The following is a 27,981-nucleotide window of genomic DNA, read 5'->3' as shown; positions in this document are numbered from 1 at the left end:
CACATATTTGCAGAGCACGTGGTTGAAAAAACTAACAAAGGCAGAACAGCTTGAGTCCTAAACCAGCTTAAAAGGTATGATCAAACATACTATACAAGAACACTCCACACAGCAACAATAAGGCAACAGTGACATCTAGCGGACAAAGTGGGAATCAAAAGAAGAAGAACACTGTTTTCCAAAGAGGCATGTTTTTAATAATGATTTGACATGTGTGTGTGTGTGTGTATGCTACTTTCAGAATATGTGGGGGATAAAGTAACATTTGACGTGGAAACTCCCACATGGTTCCAAAGGGGGAATAATAATAAACGGGACATATCTGAGAGAGACTCAAGCAGCCTGTTGGAGCGGAGGAATGACGCTGGCGGGAAGCCACTTGTCTTTTTCTTTTCAGTAGAAGCCGGAGTCTTGAGCGGCCCAGTTTGGGGTCTGTGGGAAGGAAATAAATGATCAATCCAAAAGATCAATCCCAGGAGAAACATAATCTGAAGAGAAAAATGTAATTGAAAAACATTTGTATGCACGTACAACACTTAAAACTAGAGATGTCCGATAATATCGGCCGATAAATGCTTTAAAATGTAATATCGGAAATGTATGACTTTTTAAAACGCCGCTGTGTACACGGCCGTAGGGAGAAGTACAGAGCGCCAATAGACCTTGAAGGCACTGCCTTCGCGTGCCGGCCCAGTCACATAATATCTACGGCTTTTCACACACACAAGTGAATGCAAGGCATACTTGGTCAACAGCCATACAGGTCACACTGAGGGTGGCCGTATAAACAACTTTAACACTGCTACAAATATGCGCCACACTGTGAACCCACACCAAACAAGAATGACAAACACATTTCGGGAGAACATCCGCACCGTAACACAACATAAACACAACAGAACAAATCGGCGAAGTTGGTAGAGTGGCTGTGCCAGCAATCGGAGTGTTGCTGGTTACTGGGGTTCAATTCCCACCTTCTACCTTCCTAGTCACGTCCGTTGTGTCCTTGGGCAAGACACTTCACCCTTTGCCTCACATGGCTGCTGGTTAGCGCCTTGCATGGCAGCTCCCGCCATCAGTGTGTGAATGTGTGTGTGAATGGATGAATGTGGAAATACTGTTAAAGCGCTTTGAGTACCTTGAAGGTAGAAAAGCGCTATACAAGTATAACTCATTTATCATTTATTTATAACAAATACCCAGAACCCCTTGCAGCACTAACTCTTCCGGGACGCTACAATATACACCCTACCCGCCCCCTCATGCTCTCTCAGGGAGAGCATGTCCCAAATTCCAAGCTGCTGTTTTGAGGCATGTTAAAACAAATAATGCACTTTGTGACTTCAATAATAAATATGGCAGTGCCATGTTGGCACTTTTTTTTTCCATAACTTGAGTTGATTTATTTTGGAAAACCTTGTTACATTGTTTCATGCATCCAGCGGGGCATCACCACAAAATTAGGCATAATAATGTGTTCATTCCACCACTGTATATATCGGTATCGGTTGATATCGGAATCGGTAATTAAGAGTTGGACAATATCGGAATATAGGATATCGGCAAAAAAGCCATTATCGGACATCTCTACTTAAAACCCTCAGTATATCAGTATGTGGAATTAAATGATGGAATGGATTAAGTAAAACAATCAAACAATGTACTAATATGATCCACTTCAAGAAACTCTTCAAATTTAGTCTTTACAAAGTACGAAGAAGAAGAACCATGATAAACATTCTGAATTTATTCATCCATCCATTCATTTTCAAAATAATCTTACTCATCTCACCATATGAAATGTAACTTACTTTACAGAGTATTGGGGTTGAGGCGTACATTGTAGCGTCCCGGAAGAGTTAGTGCTGCAAGGGGTTCTGGGTATTTGTTCTGTTGTGTTTATGTTGTGTTACGGTGCGGATGTTCTCCCGAAATGTGTTAGTCATTCTTGTTTGGTGTGGGTTCACAGTGTGGCGCATATTTGTAACAGTGTCAATGTTGTTTATACCGCTATCCTCAGTGTGACCTGTATGGCTGTTGACCAAGTATGCTTGCATTCACTAGTGTGTGTGAAAAGCCGTAGATATTATGTGACTGGGCCGGCACGCAAAAGCAGTGCCTTTAAGGCAGGGGTGTCCAAACTTTTTCCACTGAGGGCCGCACACGGAAAAATTAAAGCATGCGGGGGCCATTTTGATATTTTTAATTTTCTAAAAAATATGGATTTTGTTTGTTTTTTACCTTTAGGGCTACCGGGGAACATAAAGGGTCTAAGTCATTAAAATGTTAAAAACAAGTCAAATTATTATTTTTTTATTTATATAACGCTTACAGTAAATTTGTACAGTATATCAACTTCAGGTTGATATAAAGTTAAAAAAAAACAAAAAACGTTTTATGCCTTTTCTGTCAAAGACAACTTAGTTTTTTATAATAAAACTGAAATATGCAGTATTTCCCCCACTGCCCAAAACATTCAGAAAGCAATGTTTGATGTGAAGTAATTAGAGCCTTAAAAATATCAATAACGCAGGACACCATTGATTTTAATTCATTATTATTTTTGAGTAATCACAGTGAAAAGACAAATAAAATCCCATTGAATATATTTGGGATCCAAAAGGTGCCCTACTCAGAAAGTGATACATTTTTATTTGTTTTTTTTTTACTTTCAACACTTAAGTTACGAGCTCAACTTCAGATATATCTGTCGATTTTACGTTTCAACTATTATTTTGTTTGTTTTATGCTCTTTTGTCAAATAAAATGTTGATGTTTTTGTATGGCAACCACACAATATATGCAATATTTCCCACATAAAACATTTTAAGGTGAAATATTTGAAATAATTGGAGCCTTGAATAGGTCAATAATTCATTATAACATTGATTTTTTTTTTTGGAGCAATGGCATAAAAATAAAAAAGAAAGATAGACAAAAGAAAAAAAAGCCTGCATGGCAGCTTTGTGTCAACATTGCAACTTTTTCTAGTTAGATTTCATCTCGTTCCACTTTTTAAAATGTTTTTTTAATTTTTGCAATAGCATTTCCAGAATGTGTGGCGGGCCGGTAAACAATTAGATGCGGGCCGCACTTTGTACACCCCTGCTTTAAGGCATGCCCCCAATATTGTTGTCTGGGTGGAAATCGGGAGAAATTCGGGAGAATGGTTGCCCCGGGAGATTTTCGGGAGGGGCATTGAAATTCTGGAGTTTCCCGGGAAAATCGTGAGGGTTGGCAAGTATGACTGGGAGACGCAACAGCTCTGTACTTCTACCTATGTCCATGTACCACTCCGTACAGCAGCGTTTTAAAAAGTCATACATTTTACTTTTTGAAACCGATACCGATAATTTCCGATATCACATTTTAAAGCATTTATCGGTCGAGAATATCGGCAGTTCGATATTATCAGACATCTCTAATTACTATCCATAATGCTGGTGTTAGAAAGCAATCACTCTTCGCCGCCACCAGAGGGCAGTGGGCGTTCGGGAAGGATTCCATCACAAACGCCATGGAACAGTTTGAAAACTATAGCAGCCATGTTGTATGCAGACCAGGGGCCGTACTTATCAAGCTTCTTAGAATTACTCCTAAGAAGTCTGCTAAGAGTTGACTTAAGAGTAAATAAATTATTCGCTGAAAGCTGCACTTAAAAGTTAGTTATCAAGCGTCTCACTCACATTTTCAGCGAAGTGTAGGACTGAATCTTAAGTGTCACACTCAGAGCTGAATTACGACATTACTATGTGCCGTAAACGGAATTTTAGGTGACGTAATTTCTGTGTCCATAGAAATGACCAATCACGGAAGGGAATCCGTTGTCTAAGAATAAAGAAATATCTTGGAAATATTTAAGTGGACAATGGGAGTGTATATTTTGACAATAAACTACAAAATAATACAAAACAAACTAGTCCCCGCCGGCACTCACGCTACCGCTCCCTCTCTTCTATCGCCCACACACTCACTGACGTCACTCACCTCACGGCCACACACATACGCTACTGTCATAACATTTTCTTTCCAATTCATTAATTAGGCAACTAATTTGAAACTGGTGTGGGTGGCTCTATATATACTAGCCCACTGCAGACACATGCAGAAATCAACAAGGAATCGAAAAGTATTAAATCTGTGACAAAAATAATATCCGCTCTGTCTAAACGATACCGTTTGATCAGCTGCTCGTCATCAAAAAAAAAACAACATTGTTCCGTTCCCTGAACGTTCGCGCACGTCTCTCTCGCCTCAGTGCCATCCCCTGCTGGCAACTCCTAACCACTTAAGACACCTCTGAAGGTCTCTTAAATATCGTGGAGAGTAGGAGTGATTCTTATACTTAAGAACGTTGATAAAAAGCTTTTATTCTTAAGTTTGAGAGTAGGACTAAATTTCGCAAATTCTCAGGACTTAAGTGTAAAATGGCAGTCTAAGAAGCTTGATAAGTACGGCCCCAGGTCTTTACATCACACGTCATAAAGCTCTACCTCGTTCCTGTTGCTGTGAGCCACCTTCTTCTCAATGTTCATGACCAGCATCTGGCTGCGGAAGGACAAGCTCTTTGTCTTCTCGATGACCTGCTGGTACGGCGACACGGCGTTGTTGCCCATCACCACATGACCCTGTGACAGACGACAGCAGCACAGTGAGCGGGGAAGCTCGGCGGGACTTTCGCTCTCGCGTCGGCCGCTGAGCTCACCAGCTTGGAGTCGATCTTGGCGTCCAGCCTGGCGTTGCGGATGAGGTTGACGATCCACCGCTCGGCCTCCTCGGGCGTCATGTTCAGCTTGTCGGCCAGCATGCTGAGTGAACGTGGGGCAGGGGGGGGTGAGTCGACTGCACCCACTTTTGACGTCTGAATATGCTGTGTGACACGCACCTGATGCTGATGCACTGATGAATGCGACAGAAGGTCTCGAAGATGAAGAGGCGGGCGTTCTCGATGAAGTCCTCCAGGCACGCCACCAGGAAGAAGTCGTTCACCAGCACCTACGGGAGAACAACAAACAAGTCCTTTCATCGTGTCATGAGCTAATAAAATACATGCAACAACTTAACATGAGCACATGAAATATTCATAAAACCTGCACACAGTAAGCCAATATTGAGCAAATACTGCTATAAACCTTTCATGTGAAGCCATTAAGCTGCCTTTTGGATCAAGTGTGTGTTAAACAGGACCTTTCTGCAGCGTCAGCACATCTTAATCCTTTTTACAGCCATCCAGTTGGGCCTCACATGAAAGCATTAGTGTCTGAGACTGTGAGGCAAAGTGTTTGGCTTCATTATTTGACAAATGATAGCATGACGACACATATTGTACTTCACCACTCTCTTTATTAACCAGTAGAATGGTAGTTTTTATTGTTAGTTTTGAAGTCCAAATACCTTCATATTGTACTTCACCACTCTCTTTATTAACCAGTAGAATTGTAGTTTTTATTGTTAGTTTTGAAGTCCAAATACCTTCATATTGTACTTCACCACCTCTTTATTAACCAGTAGAATTGTAGTTTTTATTGTTGGTTTTGAAGTCCAAATACCTCCATATTGTACTTCACCACCTCTTTATTAACCAGTAGAATTGTAGTTTTTATTGTTAGTTTTGAAGTCCAAATACCTCCATGTTGTACTTCACCACCTCTTTATTAACCAGTAGAATTGTAGTTTTTAGTTAGTTTTGAAGTCCAAATACCTCCATGTTGTACTTCACCACCTCTTTATTAACCAGTAGAATTGTAGTTTTTATTGTTAGTTTTGAAGTCCAAATACCTCCATATTGTACTTCACCACCCTCTTTATTAACCAGTATAATTTTTGTTTTTATTGTTAGTTTTGAAGTCCAAATACCTCCATATTGTACTTCACCACCCTCTTTATTAACCAGTAGAATTGTAGTTTTTGTTAGTTTTGAAGTCCAAATACCTCCATATTGTACTTCACCACCCTCTTTATTAACCAGTAGAATTGTAGTTTTTATTGTTAGTTTTGAAGTCCTAATACCTCCATATTGTACTTCACACCCTCTTTATTAACCAGTAGAATTGTAGTTTTTATCGTTAGTTTTGAAGTCCAAATACCTCCATATTGTACTTCACCACCCTCTTTATTAACCAGTAGAATTGTAGTTTTTATTGTTAGTTTTGAAGTCCAAATACCTCCATATTGTACTTCACACCAGGCACGTGCACACATAGGGCCCTATAGGTGCTTGAGCCCCTGCCCTTTTTTGCCTCGTCTTAAAAGTGCCCTCTGCCTGTGTGTGTGTTTTTGTTTTTTTTTCTGTTTTTTTTTCTTTAAACAACATTAATAAATTCCTGTCAGGGATGCAAAAAAAAACAGCAGTACAAAAACTCCACGTTTTCGTGTAATACCGGGTTGTTTGAGCCTGCCGCTTCCGCCAGAGAGAGAGAGAGGGCGAGTGAGTGAGTAAGTGAGAGGGGAGAGAGCCAACTGCGCCCATGAGGAGACCTGACAGTGGAGCAACTTGAACCTGTGAGTTATGGTCTAGTCGCCGTCCACTTATTCAGCAACTAATATGGGTAATATTTCAGAAAAACGCTGTATTATTCTATTATTCAATGTGTCAGCTTCTGTTTTTGCCGGACGTCGGAGCACGGCGCATCAATTCCGCACAGAGCAGAGCGGATCGTGCGGGACAGGAAGTAGTGTACAAAATACAAAATAAAACACCGGGTTAATTTTCAAAATAAAATGCACTGTGTTTACGGCGGATCACATGAGAAAGTGAGAAAGACCATAAGTTACAACTTGATGGTGTTTTCATCAAGTTAAGGGAAGAAGGACAGATTTTCACATTGAAGTTTTTTCCATTTGGGTATTTATTTTTGTATTTTTTTTCAAAGTTCATATTACACTGTTTAATGTTCAATATTAAAGTGCTTATCTTTAACAATAAATAGCCTAATGATAAACCAGTGTTTTGTTGCTTTTCATGTCTAATTTCCTGCCCTTTTCTGACTTTGAGCCCCTGCCCTTCTATAATCATGTGCACGTCCCTGCTTCACACCCTCTTTATTAACCAGTAGAATGGTAGTTTTTATCGTTAGTTTTGAAGTCCAATTACCTCCATATTGTACTTCACTACTCTCTTTATTAACCAGTAGAATGGTAGTTTTTATCATTAGTTTTGAAGTCCAAATACCTCCATATTGTACTTCACCACCCTCTTTATTAACCAGTAGAATTGTAGTTTTTATTGTTAGTTTTGAAGTCCAAATACCTCCATATTGTACTTCACTACTCTCTTTATTAACCAGTAGAATTGTAGTTTTTATTGTTAGTTTTGAAGTCCAAATACCTCCATATTGTACTTCACCACCTCTTTATTAACCAGTAGAATTGTAGTTGTTTGCCATTCTTCCTCTCCAAGATATTATTGCTTGTATGCACTTTGTGTGTACGTTTTGACACACTCAACATCATGCGCCTCGGCTCTGTAGTCACCGCCGCACAGCGGCATGCAGATGAAAGTACAGTACCGGTACTTTTCAAAGGCCGTTTTCAATCAATTAGTATCGCGGTACTTTATTAGTACCGTGATACCCAACAACCCTAGTGTGGAGTCTGTATTTGAGATGTGACGTTTGTGAACGAGTCTGCTTTTCCGAACAGCTCCTTAAAGTGAATGACAACCAATTTGCAGTTGCAAACCATTCGTTTGGGAGCTGTTTTGGAATGCAATTTGCCTAAGCTGCATTAATAATAATGGTGCCACCTGACTCAGCTGGATTGGAATCACACCGAATTATAAAACAAGATTTAGAAGCACTTTTCTGCTTTTCTTAAATAGCCAAGTTTAGGTATACGCCGGGGATGTAACAATAAACCGCAATGATAACCGTGGCAAAACTCCAGACGTTGAGTATGACCGTTTTAAATAAAAATGATGGTAGATTGATAACTGCACTTTGTAAACTCACGGAGTGTCTGGCGCCAGCTCACTATAAAAGCGGAGACATTAACGTCTTCAACCATTAAGCAGCGACATACCCCCAATATAAAGTTGTATAAAGCCATTCCTCTCTGAGCAACTAAGATGGTCAATTGTGCACATTAAACCTACAAGCTGTGCTCTCTCTTAGCGTCTCCCTGAGTCATGGAGCTTTCCTCAGAGGAAGAGAGACGGAGGTGTTTTTTACGCTCCGTTCAGGGACCGCTGAGCAGAGTAGGACCCAACGCCCGCCACAATTATTAAATATTTGCTTAGCACGCCCTTTTCATTGAAATAAATCTTCAAGTGCTACAGTACTCAGCAATATTTACAACAAAAAAAGCTTAACCATTAAAACAAATGAAATACTTGGGGGCTGATTTACTAAGACCCAAATAGCACACGCTAGACAGAGTGTGTAAAAACTATAATAGCGTGTACTAGGGTTGTACCGTATACTGGTACTAATGAATCAATAACGGTACTATACTCTGCCCCCCGGCCCCCGCTTTTTTTTTTTTTTTTTAAACGAGGCAGCGCGTACATACACGGAGTACTTACAAGCAGACACAGTGTGTAGAGAAAAAAGGGAGAATGGACGCTTCTTTGGCTTAAAAACTGACGATAAAGGTGAAGTTATAACACTGAAACACCCTCAGGAAGGGGTGGTTTAAGACTAGCGGCTAATATCCCTCCGCAGTGTTTTAGCTACTTTTAAATCACTAATCCTCACCTCCATGTTGACAAATAAAGTTTGTTTCTTACAAGTATTATTATCACTGGAGGACGAGGAATAGCTAAACATGCTTCACTACACACCGTAGGAGGATACAATAGCTCACCGCCGTCACAATGTAAACAAATGCCATGGGTGGATCTACAGCTAACATCCACTGTAATGATACCAATTACAGGACCGTATCTAGTCGATACTACTATGATAACATCGATATTTTTTAGCATCACAAAATCCTTTTTCTTTTTAAAAAAATTCATATTATGTTTATAAACAATGTTTATACATTTTGGTATCATCCAAAACTAATGTAAAGTATCAAAGAAGAGAAGAATTACTGATTATTACATTTTAACAGAAGTGTATATAGAACATGTTGAAACGGAAAATAAGCAGATATTAACAGTAAATGAACAAGTAGATGAATAATCAATTTTTACAGTCTGTCCCTCATAACGTTGACAAAATAATAGGTAGATAAATGACAATATGTTACTGCATACGTCAGCAGACTAATTAGGAGTCTGTTTACTTACTACCGTATTTTTCCGACTATAAGTCGCAGTTTTTTTTTCATAGTTTGGCCGGGGGTGCGACTTATACTCAGTAGAGACATATGTGTGAAATTATTAACACATTACCGTAAAATATTAAATAATATTATTGATCTCATTCACGTAAGAGACTAGACGTATAAGATTTCATGGGATTTAGCGATTAGGAGTGACAGATTGTTTGGTAAACGTATAGCATGTTCTATATGTTATAATTATTTGAATGACTCTTACCATAATATGTTACGTTAACATACCAGGCACGTTCTCAGTTGGTTATTTATGCCTCATATAACGTACACTTATTCAGCCTGTTGTTCACTATTCTTTATTTATTTGAAATTGCCTTTCAAATGTCTATTCTTGGTGTTGGCTTTTATCAAATACATTTCCCCCAAAAATGCGACTTATACTCCAGTGCGACTTATATGTTTTTTCCCTTCTTTATTATGCATTTTCGGCCGGTGCGACTTATACTCCGAAACGACTTATACTCGGAAAAATACGGTACTAAAAGACAAGTTGTCTAGTATGTTCACTATTTTATTTAAGGACTAAATTGCAATAATAAACATATGTTTCATGTACACTAACATTTGTTGTTCAAATACAGCCAATAATAAAAAAAATGTGTGTTCCCCTTTATTTAGAAAAGTATGGAAATACATTTTGGTACCGGTACCAAAATATTGGTATCGGGACAACACTACTACTACTACTACTCCTACTTCTACTCGGGGCGGTATGGCGTAGTGGGTAGAGCGGCCGTGCCAGAAACCTGAGGATTGCAGGTTCGCTCCAAATCGCTGCCGTTGTGTCCTTGGGCAGGACACTTCACCCTTGCCCCCGGTGCCGCTCACACTGGTGAATGAATGATGAAGGGGGAGCCGTAAGCGCACATTGGCAGCCTCGCTTACGTCAGTCTACCCCAGGGCAGCTGTGGCTACAAATGTAGCTTACCACCACCAGGTGTGAATGAATGATGGGTTCCCACTTGTCTGTGAACGCTTTGAGTATCTAGTAATAGAAAAGCGCAGTGTTTCCCACACATTCATTTATTTGTGGCGGCCCGCCGCGAAAGAATTACGTCCGCCACAAATAAAAAATGTTTTTATTTTTTTTGTGTGTCCTGTCCAGCTTCTCAGGCAAATCATATAGTTGATGTAGATGCCCATATAGGCTGTTGAGATTTACTTTACAAAAGAGAAGTGTAGGATACTTCTCTTGTTGCCTTATTTGTATTTGACCACTACTGTTTTCTGTTTATTTGTTACTGACTGTGGCAGGACACCTCTGCCTCTGTTTCACTTTATGTTGCTGGTAAATAATATGGTTGTAGTAGTAGGCTAAAGTTAAATTATTTAGTATGCACTAATTAAAGGGGCAGAGCTTTAAGAGACATTTTAGCTTTTATATTTTATAAGATATATTTTTTGTAAGAACCACAATTAATAAATATATTTCAGTGAATAACTTATTGTTCAAATCTGTATATAAATATGTACATAAAGTGTTGTAATTATATTGTAAAATGGATGGATGGATGGACATTTAAAACAAAACTGTTATTATTAATTAGTAAGTATACATTTTTTGAGCCTTTTTAGAGAAAATCATATCATTGTAGTAAATTATGCAAATTACTCGATGATGTCATGGTGACCATGCCCATGGCCACGCCCCCACCGCCACAGGTATCTTGGCAGTTAATGGGAAACACTGAAGCGCGATATAAAATCTAATCCATTATTATTATTATTATTATTACTACTAACTGGTAGATAAAAGTCCACTTACAATGGAGCCGATGGGAGGTCCTCTATTGCGCCAATAAAAACCTTCCAAAAGCTGCCAACATTACTCCATTTACATTTTGCAACTTGCATATTAATATTAAAAGCGATGTGAGCACTAAGCAAGCATGCAAAGTGGTCCCCAAGGGCTGCGCTTATGCTGAAAAACGTTTCTCTTCAAAAACACAACACGGATTTAGCCATTCAGGCCAGACGTGGATTCGCTAAGGTACAGGTGATACACATTTATCCCCGCAGACACGCTCCATTCACACCAGGAAACTGCAACTCACCGACTCGCACTCCCGCAGCTTCTTCTGGGCGCTGTCAAAGTCGAAGTTGACGTAGAGACACTCCACAAACTCCGTGATGGGGTCCTTGTACGTGTACGACTCCTACAAAAGAAAAAGTTGTTTATTTGGCCAGGCGCTGGGATGAGCGTTTGGCCCTTCGCCTTACCTGCTGAATGACCTTCACCAAGTCCTTCAGCACCTGTCTGCGCTTGCGCACGTCTTTGTTGGTGATGACGGCGGTGGTGAGATACCGCAGGATGTGTGGGCACATGGTCTGGATGGCGTTCAGGTACCTTGGGGAGGAGGAGGATGGCGTTGTTTACGTCAGGGGCACATTTTTTTCATTGAGAAAATCCAGAGGCACACCACCAGCAGAAAACATTTTAAAAAATGAAACTCAGCAGCCGATATTGACAATAAAAAGTTGTTCTCACAATTGTTGGATATGAATTCAAACCATATCCAAGCATGCATCACTATAGCTCTTGTCTCAAAGTAGGTGTACTGTCATGACCTGTCACATCACACCCGGACTTATTTGGACTTTTTTTTGCTGTTTTCCTGTGTGTAGTGTTTTACTTCTTGTCTTGCGCTCCTATTTTGTTGTTGATTGTCATGTCAAGTTTTAATGTTGTAAATCTGATGTTTTATGTGTTGTTTACAGTTTACTGTTTTTAATGTAACCTTGCTGCTGCCCTCTTGGCCAGGTCTCCCTTTGAAAAGAGATCTTTGATCTCAATGGGATTTTACCTGGTTAAATAAAGGCTAAATAAAAAATAAAGTAATCATTTTGCAATGCAGTTTGCTGAAAATAATGGAAAGTGCCACTCTACATAGTAACTGAAACTGCGGTCAAAATGGCAATTTTTTTTTAGATATTCAACACTCTACTGCCATCTGGCGACTAAAGTGGATAGTGCACCCCCCCAGTTCATCACGTTTCACGTGTCAGGTAAACCAGGACAAATGCCCCGTGGGGGGTATAGCTCGGTTGGTAGAGCGGCCGTGCCAGCAACTTGAGGGTTGCAGGTTCGATCCCCGCTTCCGCCATCCTAGTCACTGCCGTTGGGTCCTTGGGCAAGACACTTTACCCACCTGCTCCCAGTGCCACCCACACTGGTTTAAATGTAACTTAGATATTGGGTTTCACTATGTAAAGCGCTTTGAGTCACTAGAGAAAAGCGCTATATAAATATAATTCACTTCACTTCCTATTGTAAGATGTACTTTGTGGACGCCGTATGCTCCACACGCTGTAAGTCTTTGCTGTCGTCCAGCATTCTGTTTTTGTTTACTTTGCAGTTTTAGTTTTGCATAGCCATCCCTAAGGTTCAATGCCTTTTCTTAGCGGCACCCGCCTTTTGTTTATTTTTGGTTTAAGCTTTAGACACCTTTTTACCTGCAAACCATTGTCGCTGTTCCCGACATTTACAAAGCAATTAGCTACCTGCTGCTACCTACTAGTATGGAAGAGTATTACACGGTTACTCTGCCGATCTCTGGACAGCACCGACACATTTGCGGATTATAACTACTGGTTTGCAAAAAGTATTTTTAACCCAATTATGTGAAATTACATGAACTCCCACGGCACACCAAACAATATCTCACGGCACACTAGTTGAAAAACACTGGTTTATGTGACTCTATATCGTTATTTACTGTGACGACTGACTGGGGCTGGTAGAGGAAGAGCTCGATGATGCTGTCTCGGCCTTTGGGGTGGTTGAAGAAAACAAAGAGGGACCAGTGGATGAGCCAGGTTCTCTGCTGGAGTGACTGAAGAGGAGAGCTCACCGACTGCGGAGTTGGACAGAATATGGTTTGAAAGACAAAACTCTTTTTTTCTCTTAAATTGAAGGGTGCTCACTTACGTTGTTATCAATGGTCTCTCTTAGTCGCGTGAGATCCTCCATGGCGGCGTCCCAGTTCTGCATGAGAATCTCAGAGGCCAGTTTGCCCCACAGAGAGTTTAAAGCATTCCGGTCCGTGGACGGAACCTGAAAGCGTGTATAATACAGTGGACTATAAAACACTGAAGTTGCTTCATGCTAGATACGACACCGTACTGACGCACAAAATAACGGTGGTTTTCTTACCAGCACACGGAAAAAGTAGAGGTATTCCGCTGCACCAGAGTAGTTTCCACACTCGTACTGGAACTTGGCGTACCTGTACAGGGTGTCCAGGTACTCTTGGCGGAACTGAGAAATCACAACATGAGAGTCTTGACTTTTGTTGACTTCGACAAAGTGTTGACACTGTAAGTAACGTACTTCTTAAAAACATCGGCTGTTTATTTATAACGTGCGTCTTATAGTTGCCATTACCACATTTGGAGGTGTTGCAATCGCCATGTAAAATCGCTAATGCTAACCAGCATAACCAAAGTAAATTAGCATCAAGCTAGCACATTTTTAAAAGTGGAGCTTTACCTTTGATCCCTTTCATTTTTTCCCCATTTATTTCAGGCAATGACATAAAAAAAAAAGGTACAAGGTAGACAATACATAATATAAATTAATATAATGCAAAAGGTAATGTACAGTATGTAAGCATGATTGTCCAGTTTTGCCTGAAAGAGAGTGGGATGAAGATTATTTACTTAATCCCACCCCCAGTTCTCAATTCAGTGATTAATACATTGATTGAGTTTCACTGTTTCTTTGTTCAAAGATTATAATACAAAAGTTGTATCGTGGTGGCATTACCACAGGTAACAATAATTATTACACTGTAATAAAAATTTTACCAACAATGTAAAAAGAATGAACATAGCAACAATGGTAATAGACAACATAGCAATAATGGTAAGGAAACATTGAGCACATGTTAACACTTTGAGACGGAGTACAACAGCAGGTCAAATTAAAGACCCTCATCTCTATAAGATGAGGGTCTTTAATTTGAATGCAAAGGAATGCTGATATAAAGCATTCCTTTGTATCAGGAATGCTTGCTTTGCAACAAAAGTGTCAAAAGATGGTACTGTTTGATTTTACACGAATTGGTACCCGGTATTACCTACGGAATTCAGTCGGTACCAAAAAAAAAAGGTGTCAGAATAATTGTATCTAAGTTATCACAAAACTTTGTGTTGCCATGAGATCCCGGCGAGAGGACAAAAGCTGTCTTTGATCCTACCAATCAAAAGGCTTGTAAAACTCCACTGTGTAGGATGGGAAGCGACATGAAGGTGTCGGTTTGTTTGATGTATTGTAATCCACAGGAAGATTTTGTCTTGACCCGAGATCTACAAAGCGGAGAGGAAGCAGAGCCTGACCCCCCTCCAGGGACCTTTTCTTTGAACTGTTTTGTAACCAAAGGCGATGGCTGTTTACGACCCCCGTCCCTTCAGAAACAGCTGTTGCCATGTAATCAGGGAAAGTCCAAATAAAAGAGGCGGCGTACAATTTTTCGTCAGAGCGTGGTGGGACAATGTACAAGGGTACAGGGTACAGGCCAAATTTAATTCTGTCTCTGTTTGATTCCTTGCTTCTTGTCTGGTTTAATAGATGTCATCAGTGTTTGAACCTGACAAAAGGACTAATGCATCTCAAAATACGGTGACGGTGCTTAACCAGAGCCTGGACCAGTATTTCAAAAAATGTAAAAACAATGCCTATTTATTCCGGCAGAGTTTAACAGAATAGTAATGCAAGTACTTGAATATAAACAAAAGGTCCCAAGTCAGGCTCTCAAGTTAAAGCATATTGATAGTTCTCATAGAACCACTGCAAGTACATTGATGAGAGATCCTTGTATTTTCAATTGCATATGAAAACGTGTTATATCTGCAGGCTGCTATGAAAACAAACAACGATAGTAGTCGCCTGCTTTGTGATATTACGATCTAAGGGGAGCGGCAGAGGGAGTCAAAATGGGGACATAAATACTCACGTTGTGTTTCTCGGCCAGGTATTCGAAGAGCGTCCTGCCGTCTCTGTTCAGCGATCGAAGGACACAATTAGCTCTGTTTGCAACCATTAAGACGGTGTTTTTATTTATTTGAGTAGGGCGCTGACCTGGTGGACTGCATCTGCCGTGTTGTCTCCGGGTCCTCAAACATCACGACAATGGGTTGTATCTCCAACTGGAGCTGCTTCAGCTGCCCCACCACGGTGATCCTCTTCTCCTTCAAGGCTGCAAGGGACATCAGTCAGTGACGACAACACACTTGGATTGATTATCGGCGCTCATATTTGGCATTCTGAAATGGTCTGCCTTTTTCAACTGAACTACATCAGCAACTACAAAACCCAAAAGCAGTGAAGTTGTCACGTTGTGTAAAAGGTAAATAAAAAGAGAGTACAATGATTTGCTAATCCTTTTCCACTTATATTCAATTGAATAGACTGCAACGACAAGATATTTCATGTTTGAACTGGAAACCTTTCTTATTTTTTGCAAATATTAGCACATTTGGAATTTGATGCCTGCAACATGTTTCAAAAAAGGTGGCACCCGTGGCAAAAAAGACTGAGAAAGTTGAGGAATGCTCATCAAAGACTTATTTGGAACATCCCACAGGTGAACAGGCTAATTGGGAACAGGTGGGTGCCATGATTGGGAATAAAAGCAGCTTCCATGAAATGCTCAAGTCATTCACAACCAAGGACGGGGGTCACCACTTTGTCAACAAATGCCTAAACAAATTGTTTAAGAACAACATTGCTCAAGCAGCTATTGCAAGGAATTTAGGGATTTCACCATCTACGCTCCGTAATATCATCAAAAGGTTCAGAGAATCTGGAGAAATCACTGCATGTAAGCGGCCAAGCCCGTGAACTTTGATCCCTCAGGCGGTACCGCATCAAAAAGTGACATCAGTGTGTAAAGGATATCACCACATGGGCTCAGGAACACTTCAGAAAACCACTGTCAGTAACTACAGTTTGTCGCTACATCTGTAAGTGCAAGTTAAAACTCTACTATGCAAAGACAAAGCCATTTATCAACACCCAGAAACGCCGCCGGCTTTGCTGGGCCCGAGCTCATCTAAGATGGACTGATGCAAAGTGGGAAAGTGTTCTGTGGTCTGACGAGTCCACATTTCAAATTGTTTTTGGAAACTGTGGACGTCGTGTCCTCCAAACCAAAGAGGAAAAGAACCATCCGGATTGTTCTAGGCGCAAAGTGTAAAAGGCAGCATGTGTGATGGTATGGGGGTGTATTAGTGCCCAAGACATGGGTAACTTACACATCTGTGAAGGCACCATTAATGCTGAAAGGTACATACATGTTTTGGAGCAACATATGTTGCCATCCAAGCAACGTTATCATGGACGCCCCTGCTTATTTCAGCAAGACGATGCCAAGCCACGTGTTACAACAGCGTGGCTTCATGGTAAAAGAGTGTGGGTACTAGACTGGCCTGCCTGTAGTCCAGACCTGTCTCCCATTGAAAATGTGTGGCGCATTATGAAGCGTAAAATACGACAACGGACTGTTGAACCTAAGCTGTACATCAAGCAAGAATGGGAAAGAATTCCACTTCAAAAATGTGTCTCCTCAGTTCCCAAACGTTTACTGAGTGTTGTTAAAGGGAAAGGCCATGTAACACACTGGTAAAAATGCCCCTCTGACAACTTTTTTGCTATGTGTTGCCATTAAATTCTAAGTTCATGATTATTTGCAAAAAAAAAAAAAAAAAATGTTTCTCAGTTCCAACATTAAATATCTTGCAGTCTATTCAATTGAATACAGGTTGAAAAGTATTTGGAAATCATTGTATTCTCTTTTTATTTACCACTTACACAACGTGACAACTTCACAGCTTTTGGGGTTTGTACTTGGTCGGGTGAACCCAATGTGAACCAGTTTGAGACGCTGCAACCGGCGACTCCAGTGTGCGGTTGTCCACCTTCTACCATCCTAGTCACGTCCGTTGTGCCCTTGGGCAAGACACTTCACCCTTGCTCCTGATGGGTGTTGGTTAGCGCCTTGCATGGCAGCTCCCGCCATCAGTGTGTGAATGTGTGTGTGAATGGGTGAATGTGGAAATACTGTCAAAGCGCTTTGAGTACCTTGAAGGTAGAAAAGCGCTATACAAGTATAACCCATTTATCATTTAATTTATTTATAATTTTTAAGCCGAATGCAGTTATTATTCATCTTGAATTGGGGACGTTTACATCACTGCTGCTTGTCTACTCACAATGTGGGATCTCCTTGTCAGGATACAGCTTTGTGTACACGTCCATGGCGAAGTCCACCATGTTGGTGTCGCTGAGAAGATCCAGCTTCCCTTGAAGGAGCTCCTTCTCATTGTAGATCTGTTTGCATGCAATTACAAGGCTTTATTACAATTAGGTCCAGCACATAAATGTCAAATAAAGTTGTAAATAATTCAATGTATATACTCTGATGATCAACTTGTGTGATGACTGTATTATGATGATAGTATATATTTGTACCATGAATTGATTAACGTGGACCCCGACTTGAACAAGTTGACAAACTTATTGGGGTGTTACCATTTAGTGGTCAATTGTACGGAATATGTACTGTACTGTGCAATCTACTAATAAAAGTTTAAATCTATCAATCAATACTTCCATTCACACACCATGCTAAGCTAGGCTAGGCTAACAATAACAATAAACGACTTACGTTCGCAATCAGACTAATTATTGCTCTTATATCTTATAACAACCTATAGCTAGGAGTTTATTTCAAGAATAATTAAGTAAAAAAATGGAAATGTCCCTATTGAGCGTCAACTGGGCAAGCTAGCTCGCCAACGTGACTGCAGGCTAACGCTAGCTCGGCACACATTATCCGGGCATAAAATGACAACATAAAACAAACAACACATAACAACGCATTTAAGTAACGTCCCGACGGAGAAATGGCCGCACCTCTTTCACGGAAAGGAATTCCAAAAGGGGGAAAACCAGATGCCGGTCGAGAAAATGTGCTATCTTGGTCGTCAGGTCGTACTCCGCCATCTTGGCTGATTTTGAAAAGAGCAACTTTATTGACAAGGCGGGTTGAACAGAGACGAAATACGCGTCACTTCCGGATCCGACTTTATTTGTATTGATGTAACAAATAAAGCGGTTTATGAAAGGAATTTTACCTTTGCAACCTCATTATACTATTGGCTAAGTTTTATATTCATAAATGTAAGTTTCTCAATACCCGACCTGTTTTTTGTGCCTTTAAAAAAGAATTACAACTCTCTACCTCTAACAACCAAAAAGCTGTGAAAACGATGATGCTGTGTTCCACATTTAAATTATTTACTGAACATGTATGAGACTATGGCTTTGCACTTTGTTATATATATATATATATATATATATATATATATATATATATATATATATATATATATATATATATATATATATATATATATATATATATATATATATATATATATTGCATTCTATTTTAGTTACTTTATTGAGTTTACAACCCCCTAGCGCTGTTTTGTACTGTTTTTGTACTTATTTTTTTGATTATTATTATTTCTCAATTGTTTATAAATTTCGCAATTTAGAAATAAAGGTTTATAAAATTAAAAAAATAAATAAAAATGTAATAAATAAATAAAGCGGTTTATGAGAATGCAGTTACATATTGACATCTTGGCTGATTTTGAAAAAAGCAACTTTATTGACAAGGCGGACTGAACAAAGACAGTACACGTCACTTTTGGATCCGACTTTATTTGTAACAAATAAAGTGGTTTATGAGTATGCAGTTTTTTGGGGGTTTTACTTTTTTTTTTTTAGAATTTTATAAATCTTTATTTCTAAACTGCAACATTTACAAACAATCGAGAAATAATAATATTCAAAGTAAGTACAAAAACAGTACAAATCAGCGCCAGGGGGTTGTAAACTCAATAAAGTAACTAAAATAGAATGCAAAAAAAAATATATATATATATATATATATATATATATATATATATATATATATATATATATATATATATATATATATATATATATATATATATATATATATATCAAAGTGCAAAGCCATAGGCTCACACAAGTTCAGTAAATAATTAAAATTTGGAATACCGCATCATCGTTTTCACACCTTTTGCTTGTTAGAGGTAGAGAGTGTTTTCACATAGAGTTATAATTATTTTTTAAAGGCACAAAAAACAGGTCGGGTATTGAGAAACTTACATTTAAAAAAGTGTGCCTTTAAAAAAGAATTATAACTCTACGTTAAAACACTCTCTACCTCTAACAACCAAAAAGCTGTGAAAACGACGATGCTGTGTTCCAAATTTAAATTATTTACTGAACGTGTGTGAGCCTATGGCTTTGCACTTTGTTATATATATATATATATATATATATATATATATATATATATACTGAACGTATAATAATTTAACTAAAAATATTCAAAATGGTAAAAAATAAATAAGAACTATACACAACCAAATAAGCACTACAAAATAAAATAAGGAATATCCATAGAAATAGTAAAAAAAAATGTTGATAAAATCATAAACATTTCCATGAATATGTCTAGCTCACTCACTCACTCACTCACTCATCCCATGGCCTAGGAGGCCGTAGGGGTGTCATGGTGGATGCTTGGGCAGTCAGGGATCTCCAGCGCTCACGATCTTCTGCTGTTCGTAGCAAGGTTTGGAAGCTGCAGCCAGTCCATTCTTTGATGTTGTCCATCCAGGCCTTTCTCTGCCTGCCTCGTCTCCGCTTCCCCTCTACTGTTCCCTGCAGGATGGTCTTTGACAGGGAGGTGTGCCTTGTGACATGACCAAACCAGGTCAGCTTGCGACGTTTAACTGTTGAGAGTAGAGGTTCCTGTTCGCCAGCATGGGTGGTAACTAAATGTCGAACATAATCATTTGTCCGGTGTTCACTGTATGATATATGTTGCATTCTTCTGTAAGACTTGCTTTCAAAGGACTGTATCCTGCGCTCAGTGTCCTCTGTGAGCGTCCAGCTCTCACAACCATAGAGTAGGGTGGAAAGAACAAGTGACTTGTAGAGTCTGACCTTCACCTGGAAGCTGATGGTATTGCTTTTCCAGATACTGGTCAGTCTTGTCATGGCTGATGTTGCTATGCCGATTCTTGCTCTGATCTCTTTTGTGGAGCTGCCATCTTCACTCACAAAGGACCCAAGGTACTTAAAATCCTTTACTTCCTCCAGGGTTTGTCCATTCAATGTGATGTTCGGTGGTGGTAAGTGATTGTGACTGTTGACCAGGATCTTGCTCTTCTCTGCACTTATCTCCATTCCATAAGCTCTCGCAGCCTCCTCCAGTCTGGTGGTCAGTTCCTGGAGTTCCGCCTCACTTTTTCCCATAAGGTCAATGTCATCCGCGAAGCGAAGGTTGGAGACGGGTCTTCCTCCGATGGTAACGGAGGTGTGGAATTCTTGGAGTGCTTTTTCCATGATGTTCTCCAGGAAGACATTAAATAGGACAGGGGAGAGGAGACAGCCTTGGCGGACACCAGTAGATGTTTTAAAAGGTTCTCCTATGCTGTTGCTGATGAGAACTGCACTGCTTGAGTCTGTATAAAGTGCTTGGATGACCTGAATGAGATTATTGTCGAAGTTGTAATTTCTGAGAACCTGCCATAGTCCTTCATGCCAGACACGGTCAAAGGCTTTTCAATGAAGTTGTGGTATAAGTTGTGCTGGTGCTGAAGGTGCTTCTCAATCAGTAGTCTGACGTTGAAGATCTGTTCGGTGGTGCTCCGCTTTGGTCTGAATCCAGCCTGTTCCTCGGAAAGGAATTCCTCTGCCTTGTTCCTCAGTCTGTTCAGGATTATCCGCAGCATTACTTTGCTAGCGTGACAGATGAGGCTGATGGTTCTGTAATTTTGGCACTGCCTTGAATTCCCTTTCTTAGGGAGAGGGATAATCAGAGATTGGGTCCATTTTTGGGGCCACTGCTTGGTTTCCCAAATCTTTTGGCAGATGTGTGTCAGTGCTATTATAATGCTTCGCCCCCCATGCTTCCAAAGCTCTGCTGGGACGTTATCGATGCCTGGTGATTTGCCGATTTTTAGGCTCTTTACTGCCTCCTCTACTTCAGCTTGCAGTATTGGTGCATCCTCGCATTCGCCACTGGGCTTCATGGCATTGGTTAGTATGGTGGGGTCTGGTAATATTGTATAGTTGTATAGTTCCTGGCAATACTCTGTCCACCGTTGGGTTATTTCTGCTTTCTCTGTTAATAGAGATCCATGCTTGTCTTCTATTACTGTGGCTATAGGTTGTTGTGTCCTTGTCAGTTTCTTCAGCGTTGCGTAGGCTGCTTTACTGTTGCCCTGCCGTATCCCTGCATCTATGCTTTCACATTGTTCTGTGATCCACTTTTCTTTTGCTTCCCTCATCATCTTCCTGATGTTTCTGTTCACAGAGGTATGCTGCTTAGCTGCCTCTGGGTCATCCTTCTTTGTCTTTTTGAGGGCCCTTCTGAGGTCACATTGGTCTAGGATGTCATCAGTGATCCATGGTTTGTTTTTCTTCCTGTCCTTCCCTAGTACTTCAGTTGCTGATTCTATGATTGCTTTCTCCATGTTATCTGTCAGTGAGTCTATGTCTTGTACTAAGTTAAGTGTTGCAAAATTCCCTCCTATGTTTGCCTCAAATATTCCTGCAACTTGTGGGTCTTTAAGTTTGTCTAGACTAAATCTGATGTGCGGGTTAGTGGGTTTTTTTGGAGTCTTCAGTTTAAGTCTAAGCGTCATTAGTACCATATCGTGGTCACTACCAATGTCCGCACCAGGAAATGTTCTGGTTCAGGCTTTGTTGATGCTTGACTTGAACCTTTGTGGCGTGAGTATGTAGTCGATTTGGTTATGTATCTTTCCGTTCGGTGCATGCCACGTTGTTCTCCGAGAGGTTTTATGTGGAAACAGCGTATTGGCTACAGTGAGCTTATGGCTTTTAGCAAAGTCCAGAAGTCGCAGTCCTCCGTCGTTCGTTTCACCTAGCCCAAACCGCCCCGCTGTTCCTCCCCAGTGGTCGTATGCATCGGTACCTATTTTGGCATTCCAGTCTCTTTGGATGACTAGAAAGTCCTTCTTGGGAGTTTTCTTTATGGTTTTCTCTAGCTCCTCATAGAAGGTTTCAACTGCTTCATCATCATAATCTATCGTTGGGGCATACACTTGAATGATGGTTAAATTCATGGGCTGCGCAGCGATTCGGATGCTGATGAGCCTGCTGGATATAGGCGTGCAGTTGATGACTGAGTTTATTTTGCTTTTGTTGACAATAAAACCAACTCCATGTTGATGTCTACAGTCCTCTCCGCTATACCATAGCTTGTGGCCTTCTTCTGTGGTAGTCTCACCACAGCTAGTCCACCTGACCTCAGCCAAACCAAGGATGTCCCATCTGTATCTGTCTAGTTCATGGGTCAGTTCCTTCACTTTCCCACAGGCATACAGTGTGCGGACGTTCCATGTTCCAATAATGGTGTCATTTTTTGAGAGGCTGGGTGTTGATGTTGATGTTGATGTTGATCTTGTCCTAGTAGTAAACTTGTCACCCCCACCCCGGGGCAAGACAGTGGGTAGCGCGGTCGTTGTTTTTCCGGGCCTCGACCGATCCAGCATGTAGATACTTGACTGTTTTTCCATCATGACATTTCATTAGGCAAATAAGCTTGGTGGTGCCTATCTCCTCTCCAAGCTCTTACCGGGGGGCCAACGACCCTTGTCTAGTTTAGCCTGCCGGTCGAAGCAGTTTACCGTGGTGTGGCCGCAGAAATTCTGCTACTTGGAGCCATAGACAAGAGCTGGGTGTTGGTGAGGTCCAGTAAGGATTCAACCAGCACTGGTGCAACCGGCACCAGTAATCCAGCTGCGACCGTATCATCCTTAAAGGTAGTACCTCTCCCTTCCACCCCAACACCACATGTCTAGCTCAGCTTGCGTTAAAAGCCAGCGCTAATAAGTCTAATTTTACTGTGTGTGTGCTTTTAGCTAAAGCATTTCTCAAAATGAGGGTTCCAGGTTCGATTCCTGCTTCTGCCATCCTAGTCACTGCCGTTGTGTCCTTGGGCAAGACACTTTACCCACCTGCTACCAGTGCCACCCACACTGCTTTAAACGTAGCTTAAAGATGGAGATCATGGGTTTCACTATGTAAAGCGCTTTGAGCCTCTAGGGAAAAATCGCTATATAAATTTATTACACTTCATATATTTATACACATAAATATATATATATATATATATATATATATATATATATATATATATATATATATATATATATATATATATATATATATATATATATATATATATATATATATATATATATATATATATATATATATATATATATATATATATATATACATACAGTCCAACTGGAAAATATTCACAGCACTTTTTCCACATTATGTTATGTTACTGTTTTATTCCAAAAAGGAATACATTCATTAATGTCCTCAAAATGCTACACACAATACCCCATAATGACAGTGTCATAATTTTTTTGTTTTTTAATTTGGCAAATGTATTAAAAATAAAAAAAATCACATATTCATAAGTATTTGCGGTCTTTGCTCAATAATTAGTTGATGCACCTTTGGCAGCAATTCCACCCTCAAGTCTTTTTGAACACCATGCCACAATTTTGGCACACATATCTTTGGGCACTTTCTCTCAAGCTCCAACAGGGTTGGGTGGGAAGCGTTGGTTTTCATCCAGGACGTTTAAATTTGCAAACATTTCCGCCCCCCCCCCCCCCCCCAAAAAAAAACTTTTCACATTGTCATGACTGGATTTTGTCTGTAGAATTTTGAGGGGAAAATGAACTTATTCCTCTCTGGAAAGAGTCTGTAACATGACACAATGTGGAAAAAAGTGAAGCGCTGTGAATATTTTCCAGTTGCACTGTATTTGTACTCTCTTTGAATTCTCTCCCCCCTCTGAACTGAGCTTACTCTCTTCCTCCTGGACTGTATACACACACCAATATATAAATATACATATGTATTACTGCACACGCCAGTATGTTTTCTAGCCTTTTTAAAAACAAATACATGGCTCTTAGCCAATAAGGCAAATTATACTATGACGCCGCCCTGGCCACGCCCCCTGCAGAGATTTTAATCCCCCAAGGACAGACTCCTACGACGGTCACCTGTGCCTTTTGAGATGCTCAAGCTTTTCAAATAACTCTAAGACAAGTGTGTTTGACTACTTTATTAGAAAATTCCCAATAGACTGTAAATACTTTTCAGATGCATTATATATACATATATACACACAAATATATAAATATACATATACATATATATATATATATATATATATATATATATATATATATATATATATATATATATATATATATATATATATATATATATATATATATATATATATATATATTATTGCACACAGCAGTATGTTTTCTGGCCGTTTTAAAATGAAACACATGGCTCTTAGCCAATTATGCAAATTATACTATGACGCCGCCCTGGCCACGCCCCCTGCACTAGCGTGCGAAACACTGTGGAGATTTTAATCCCCCAAGGACAGACTCCTACGACTGTCACCTGTGCCTTTTGAGACGCTCCAGCTTTTCAAATAAATCTAAGAAAGTCAAGTGTGTTTGACTACTTTATTAGAAAATTCCCAATACACTGTAGATACTTTTCAGATGCATTACACATACATATATATGTATATACATACATATATACACACATATATATATATAAATATACATATATATATATATATACAGTATGTATATATATATATATATGTATATATATATATATATATATATATATATATATATATATATATATATATATATATATATATATATATATATATATATATAAATAAATATATATATATATATGTATATATAAATATATATATATATATATATATATATATATATATATATATATATATATATATATATATATATATATATATATATATATATATATATATATATTACTGCACACGGCAGTATATTTTCTAGCCTTTTTAAAAAGAAATACATGGCTCTTAGCCAATTATTACTTACTTATTATTATTTACGACCTCTTTTTTGAACTCTTTTATGAACCTCTTTTTTTAACTCTTTTATGACCTCTTTTTCGAACTCTTTTACGAACCTCTTTTTGAACTCTTTTACGACCTCTTTTTTGAACCGACCTTTTCTTTCGAACGGTTTTGTAATCAAAGGCGATTGCTGTTTACGACCCCCCGTCCCTTTGGAAGCAGCTGTTGCCATGTGGTCAGGGAAGATCTAAATAAAAGAAGGAGCCGTGCAATCTTTTGGCAGAGGGTAATGACACTATACAAGGGTACAGATGTTTTTCCTCAATGAGCCAAATTGAATTCTGTCTCTGTTTAATTCTTTGCTTCTAGTCTTGTTTAATAGATGTCATCAGCGTTTGAACCTGACAGCTTGCCGACCATCAGTGTTATTAAAAAAAAAAAAAGTAATAGCAATGTCCAAACCGACAAAAAAAAAGAAAGACTAAAAGGATTTTGAAAGTTGCAGCGAGCGTGTAATGTGCTCCACTTTCTGCAGCCGTCGCATTGATTTGGCTCAGACTGACTGTGGCAGCCATTTCTTTTCATCGTAAAAGACTCACATGAGTCAAGTCCACAAGTGGGGTGGTTTTGACTTCCTGTAGCCGCACGTTGGTAAGGACTTGGAATATTGTGGATGGGTTTGATAAAACACATTGGAGTTGGTGCACCTTCTTAGACCCCATTTGCCACAATAATCAAATACGTGTATCTCTTTTTTTTTAAATTATTTAGTTTTTATTTTATAAAAAAAATAATTACAATTTAATTCAACTAAATGTATAAATGTATTTAAATTCTTAAAGAAGTACATGACTCTCTAGTTCACAGGTGTCAAACTCAAGGTCCATGGGCCAGATCTGGCACTCCACGTCATTTTATATGGCTCGCAAAAGTAATATGTGTCAATAAAATACCTTATATTTTCTTTCTTTACTTTATTATTTTCTTACTAAAAGATATTAGGTTTTTTTTGTAGTTTGACAGGGAAAAAAATAGTGTCCAATATTGCAACAAATATTATAATATATATATATATATATATATATATATATATATATATATATATATATATATATATATATATATATATATATATATATATATATTTTTATACAAATATATATTATCTAACTTTTTTGGTCAAAACCCAAATAAATACGTCAATATCTGCTGAACTTATGATTTCGAAGCACGTTATCCATCAAATTGTACACTATAAAAATGAGCAATAGATTTATGTTTACAGCATATTACTGTAAGTTGGGAAAAAAACGACCAATGTTTGTTTTTTTTACAGTAAAAGTAAGTCGACTGAGCTGTCAGTTTGTTTGTTTTTTTACTGTAAAATCCACAGTTGATGATTTTATGGTAACACATTTTATTATAGTAAAAAGTTGCCAAAATAAAATGAAACATTGGTAATGTATTTCTATTTACAGTGATATGTTGTAAAAATAGTAATTAAAAAAAAACACCATATATTTGACAGTAAAATTAATAAAGGTATTAGGTTTTTTTCCCCATTTTGACAGGGAAAAAAATAGTGTCCAATATTGCAACAAATATTATATTATCTCACTTTTTGGGTCAAAATCCAAATAAATACTTCAATATCTGCTTAACTTATGATTTCCAAGCAAGTTATCTATCAAATTGTACACTATAAAAATGACCAATATATTTTACTGTACAATTTAGTGATTTTTTTTTTTTACAGCATATTACTTTAAGTAGGGAAAAAAAACGACCAATGTTTGTTTTTTTACAGTAAAATTAAGTCGACTGAGCTGTCAGTTTTTTGTTTTGTTATTATGGTAAAAAACTGGCAGCTGAGTTGCCAAAATAAAATGAAACAGCGGTACTGTATTTCTATTTACAGTGATATGTTGGAAAAATAATAATAATAATAAAAAAACACCATATATTTGACAGTAAAATTAATAAAGGTATTAGGGTTTATTTTTCAAATTTTGACAAGGAAAAAAATAATGTCCAATATTGCAACAAATGTTATATTATCTCACTTTTTTGGTCAAAATCCAAATAAATACTTCAATATCTGCTTAACTTATGATTTCGAAGCAAGTTATCTATCAAATTGTACACTATAAAAATGACCAATAGGTTTTACTGTACAATTTAGTGAGTTTTTTTTTTTACAGCATATTACTTTAAGTAGAAAAAAAATGACCAATGTTTGTTTTTCTTACAGTAAAATTAAGTCGACTGAGTTGTCCTTTTTTTTTTACTGTAAAATCCACGGTTGATGATTTTATGGTACCACATTTTATTATGTTAAAAAAACTGGCAGCTGAGTTGCCAAAATAAAATGACTGTATTTATATATTTACAGTGATATGTTGTAATAATAATAATAATAATAATAATAATAATAATAAAAACACCACATATTTTACAGTAAAGTCTGGCAACTGAGCTGCCAGTTTTTTTCAGTGAAAAACAGTGATAAAATCCACAGATTTTTTTTACTCTTTACGTAAAAAAAAAAGTAAAATATTAAAATTCATAGGCAAATTCATGAATGATTTAGTGTTACAAGCGGCCCTCTAATGTCACCAATGACTGCGGTGTGGCCCTCAAGTTTGAC

The 27,981-nt window shown here is 38.5% G+C and overlaps 1 protein-coding gene across 1 annotated transcript; it reads right to left on the bottom strand.

Moving 5' to 3' along the window:
* Nucleotides 1–174: 174 nt before the first annotated feature.
* On the bottom strand, nucleotides 175–18,332 carry eif3eb (eukaryotic translation initiation factor 3, subunit E, b). The gene is made up of 13 exons (XM_062047156.1): nucleotides 18,197–18,332; nucleotides 17,494–17,611; nucleotides 15,362–15,479; nucleotides 15,237–15,279; nucleotides 13,436–13,540; nucleotides 13,211–13,336; nucleotides 13,012–13,136; nucleotides 11,503–11,629; nucleotides 11,337–11,438; nucleotides 4,886–4,995; nucleotides 4,706–4,808; nucleotides 4,494–4,628; nucleotides 175–432 (listed from the first exon to the last, which is right to left on the bottom strand). Exons 1-13 carry the CDS (start codon nucleotides 18,284–18,286, stop codon nucleotides 394–396), a joined length of 1,341 nt encoding a protein of 446 aa, XP_061903140.1. The 5' UTR covers nucleotides 18,287–18,332; the 3' UTR covers nucleotides 175–393.
* Nucleotides 18,333–27,981: the final 9,649 nt, after the last annotated feature.

Source organism: Entelurus aequoreus, linkage group LG05, assembly GCF_033978785.1.
Source record: "Entelurus aequoreus isolate RoL-2023_Sb linkage group LG05, RoL_Eaeq_v1.1, whole genome shotgun sequence".
Classification (NCBI taxonomy): domain Eukaryota; kingdom Metazoa; phylum Chordata; class Actinopteri; order Syngnathiformes; family Syngnathidae; genus Entelurus; species Entelurus aequoreus.
Note: the sequence above shows the minus strand (reverse complement) of the source record. Positions and strands in the feature narration are given on the sequence as shown.

Bases quoted from the DNA above. Each gene is read 5' to 3' on its own strand.
- eif3eb (XM_062047156.1), bottom strand. From the start codon at position 18,286: ATGGCGGAGTACGACCTGACGACCAAGATAGCACATTTTCTCGACCGG. The intron at 11,439-11,502 runs GTAAGGCGAAGG...TTTCTTTTGTAG, and splicing joins TGGTGAAGGTCATTCAGCAG to GAGTCGTACACGTACAAGGA. The intron at 4,809-4,885 runs GTGCGTGTCACA...ACGTTCACTCAG, and splicing joins CATCAGTGCATCAGCATCAG to CATGCTGGCCGACAAGCTGA.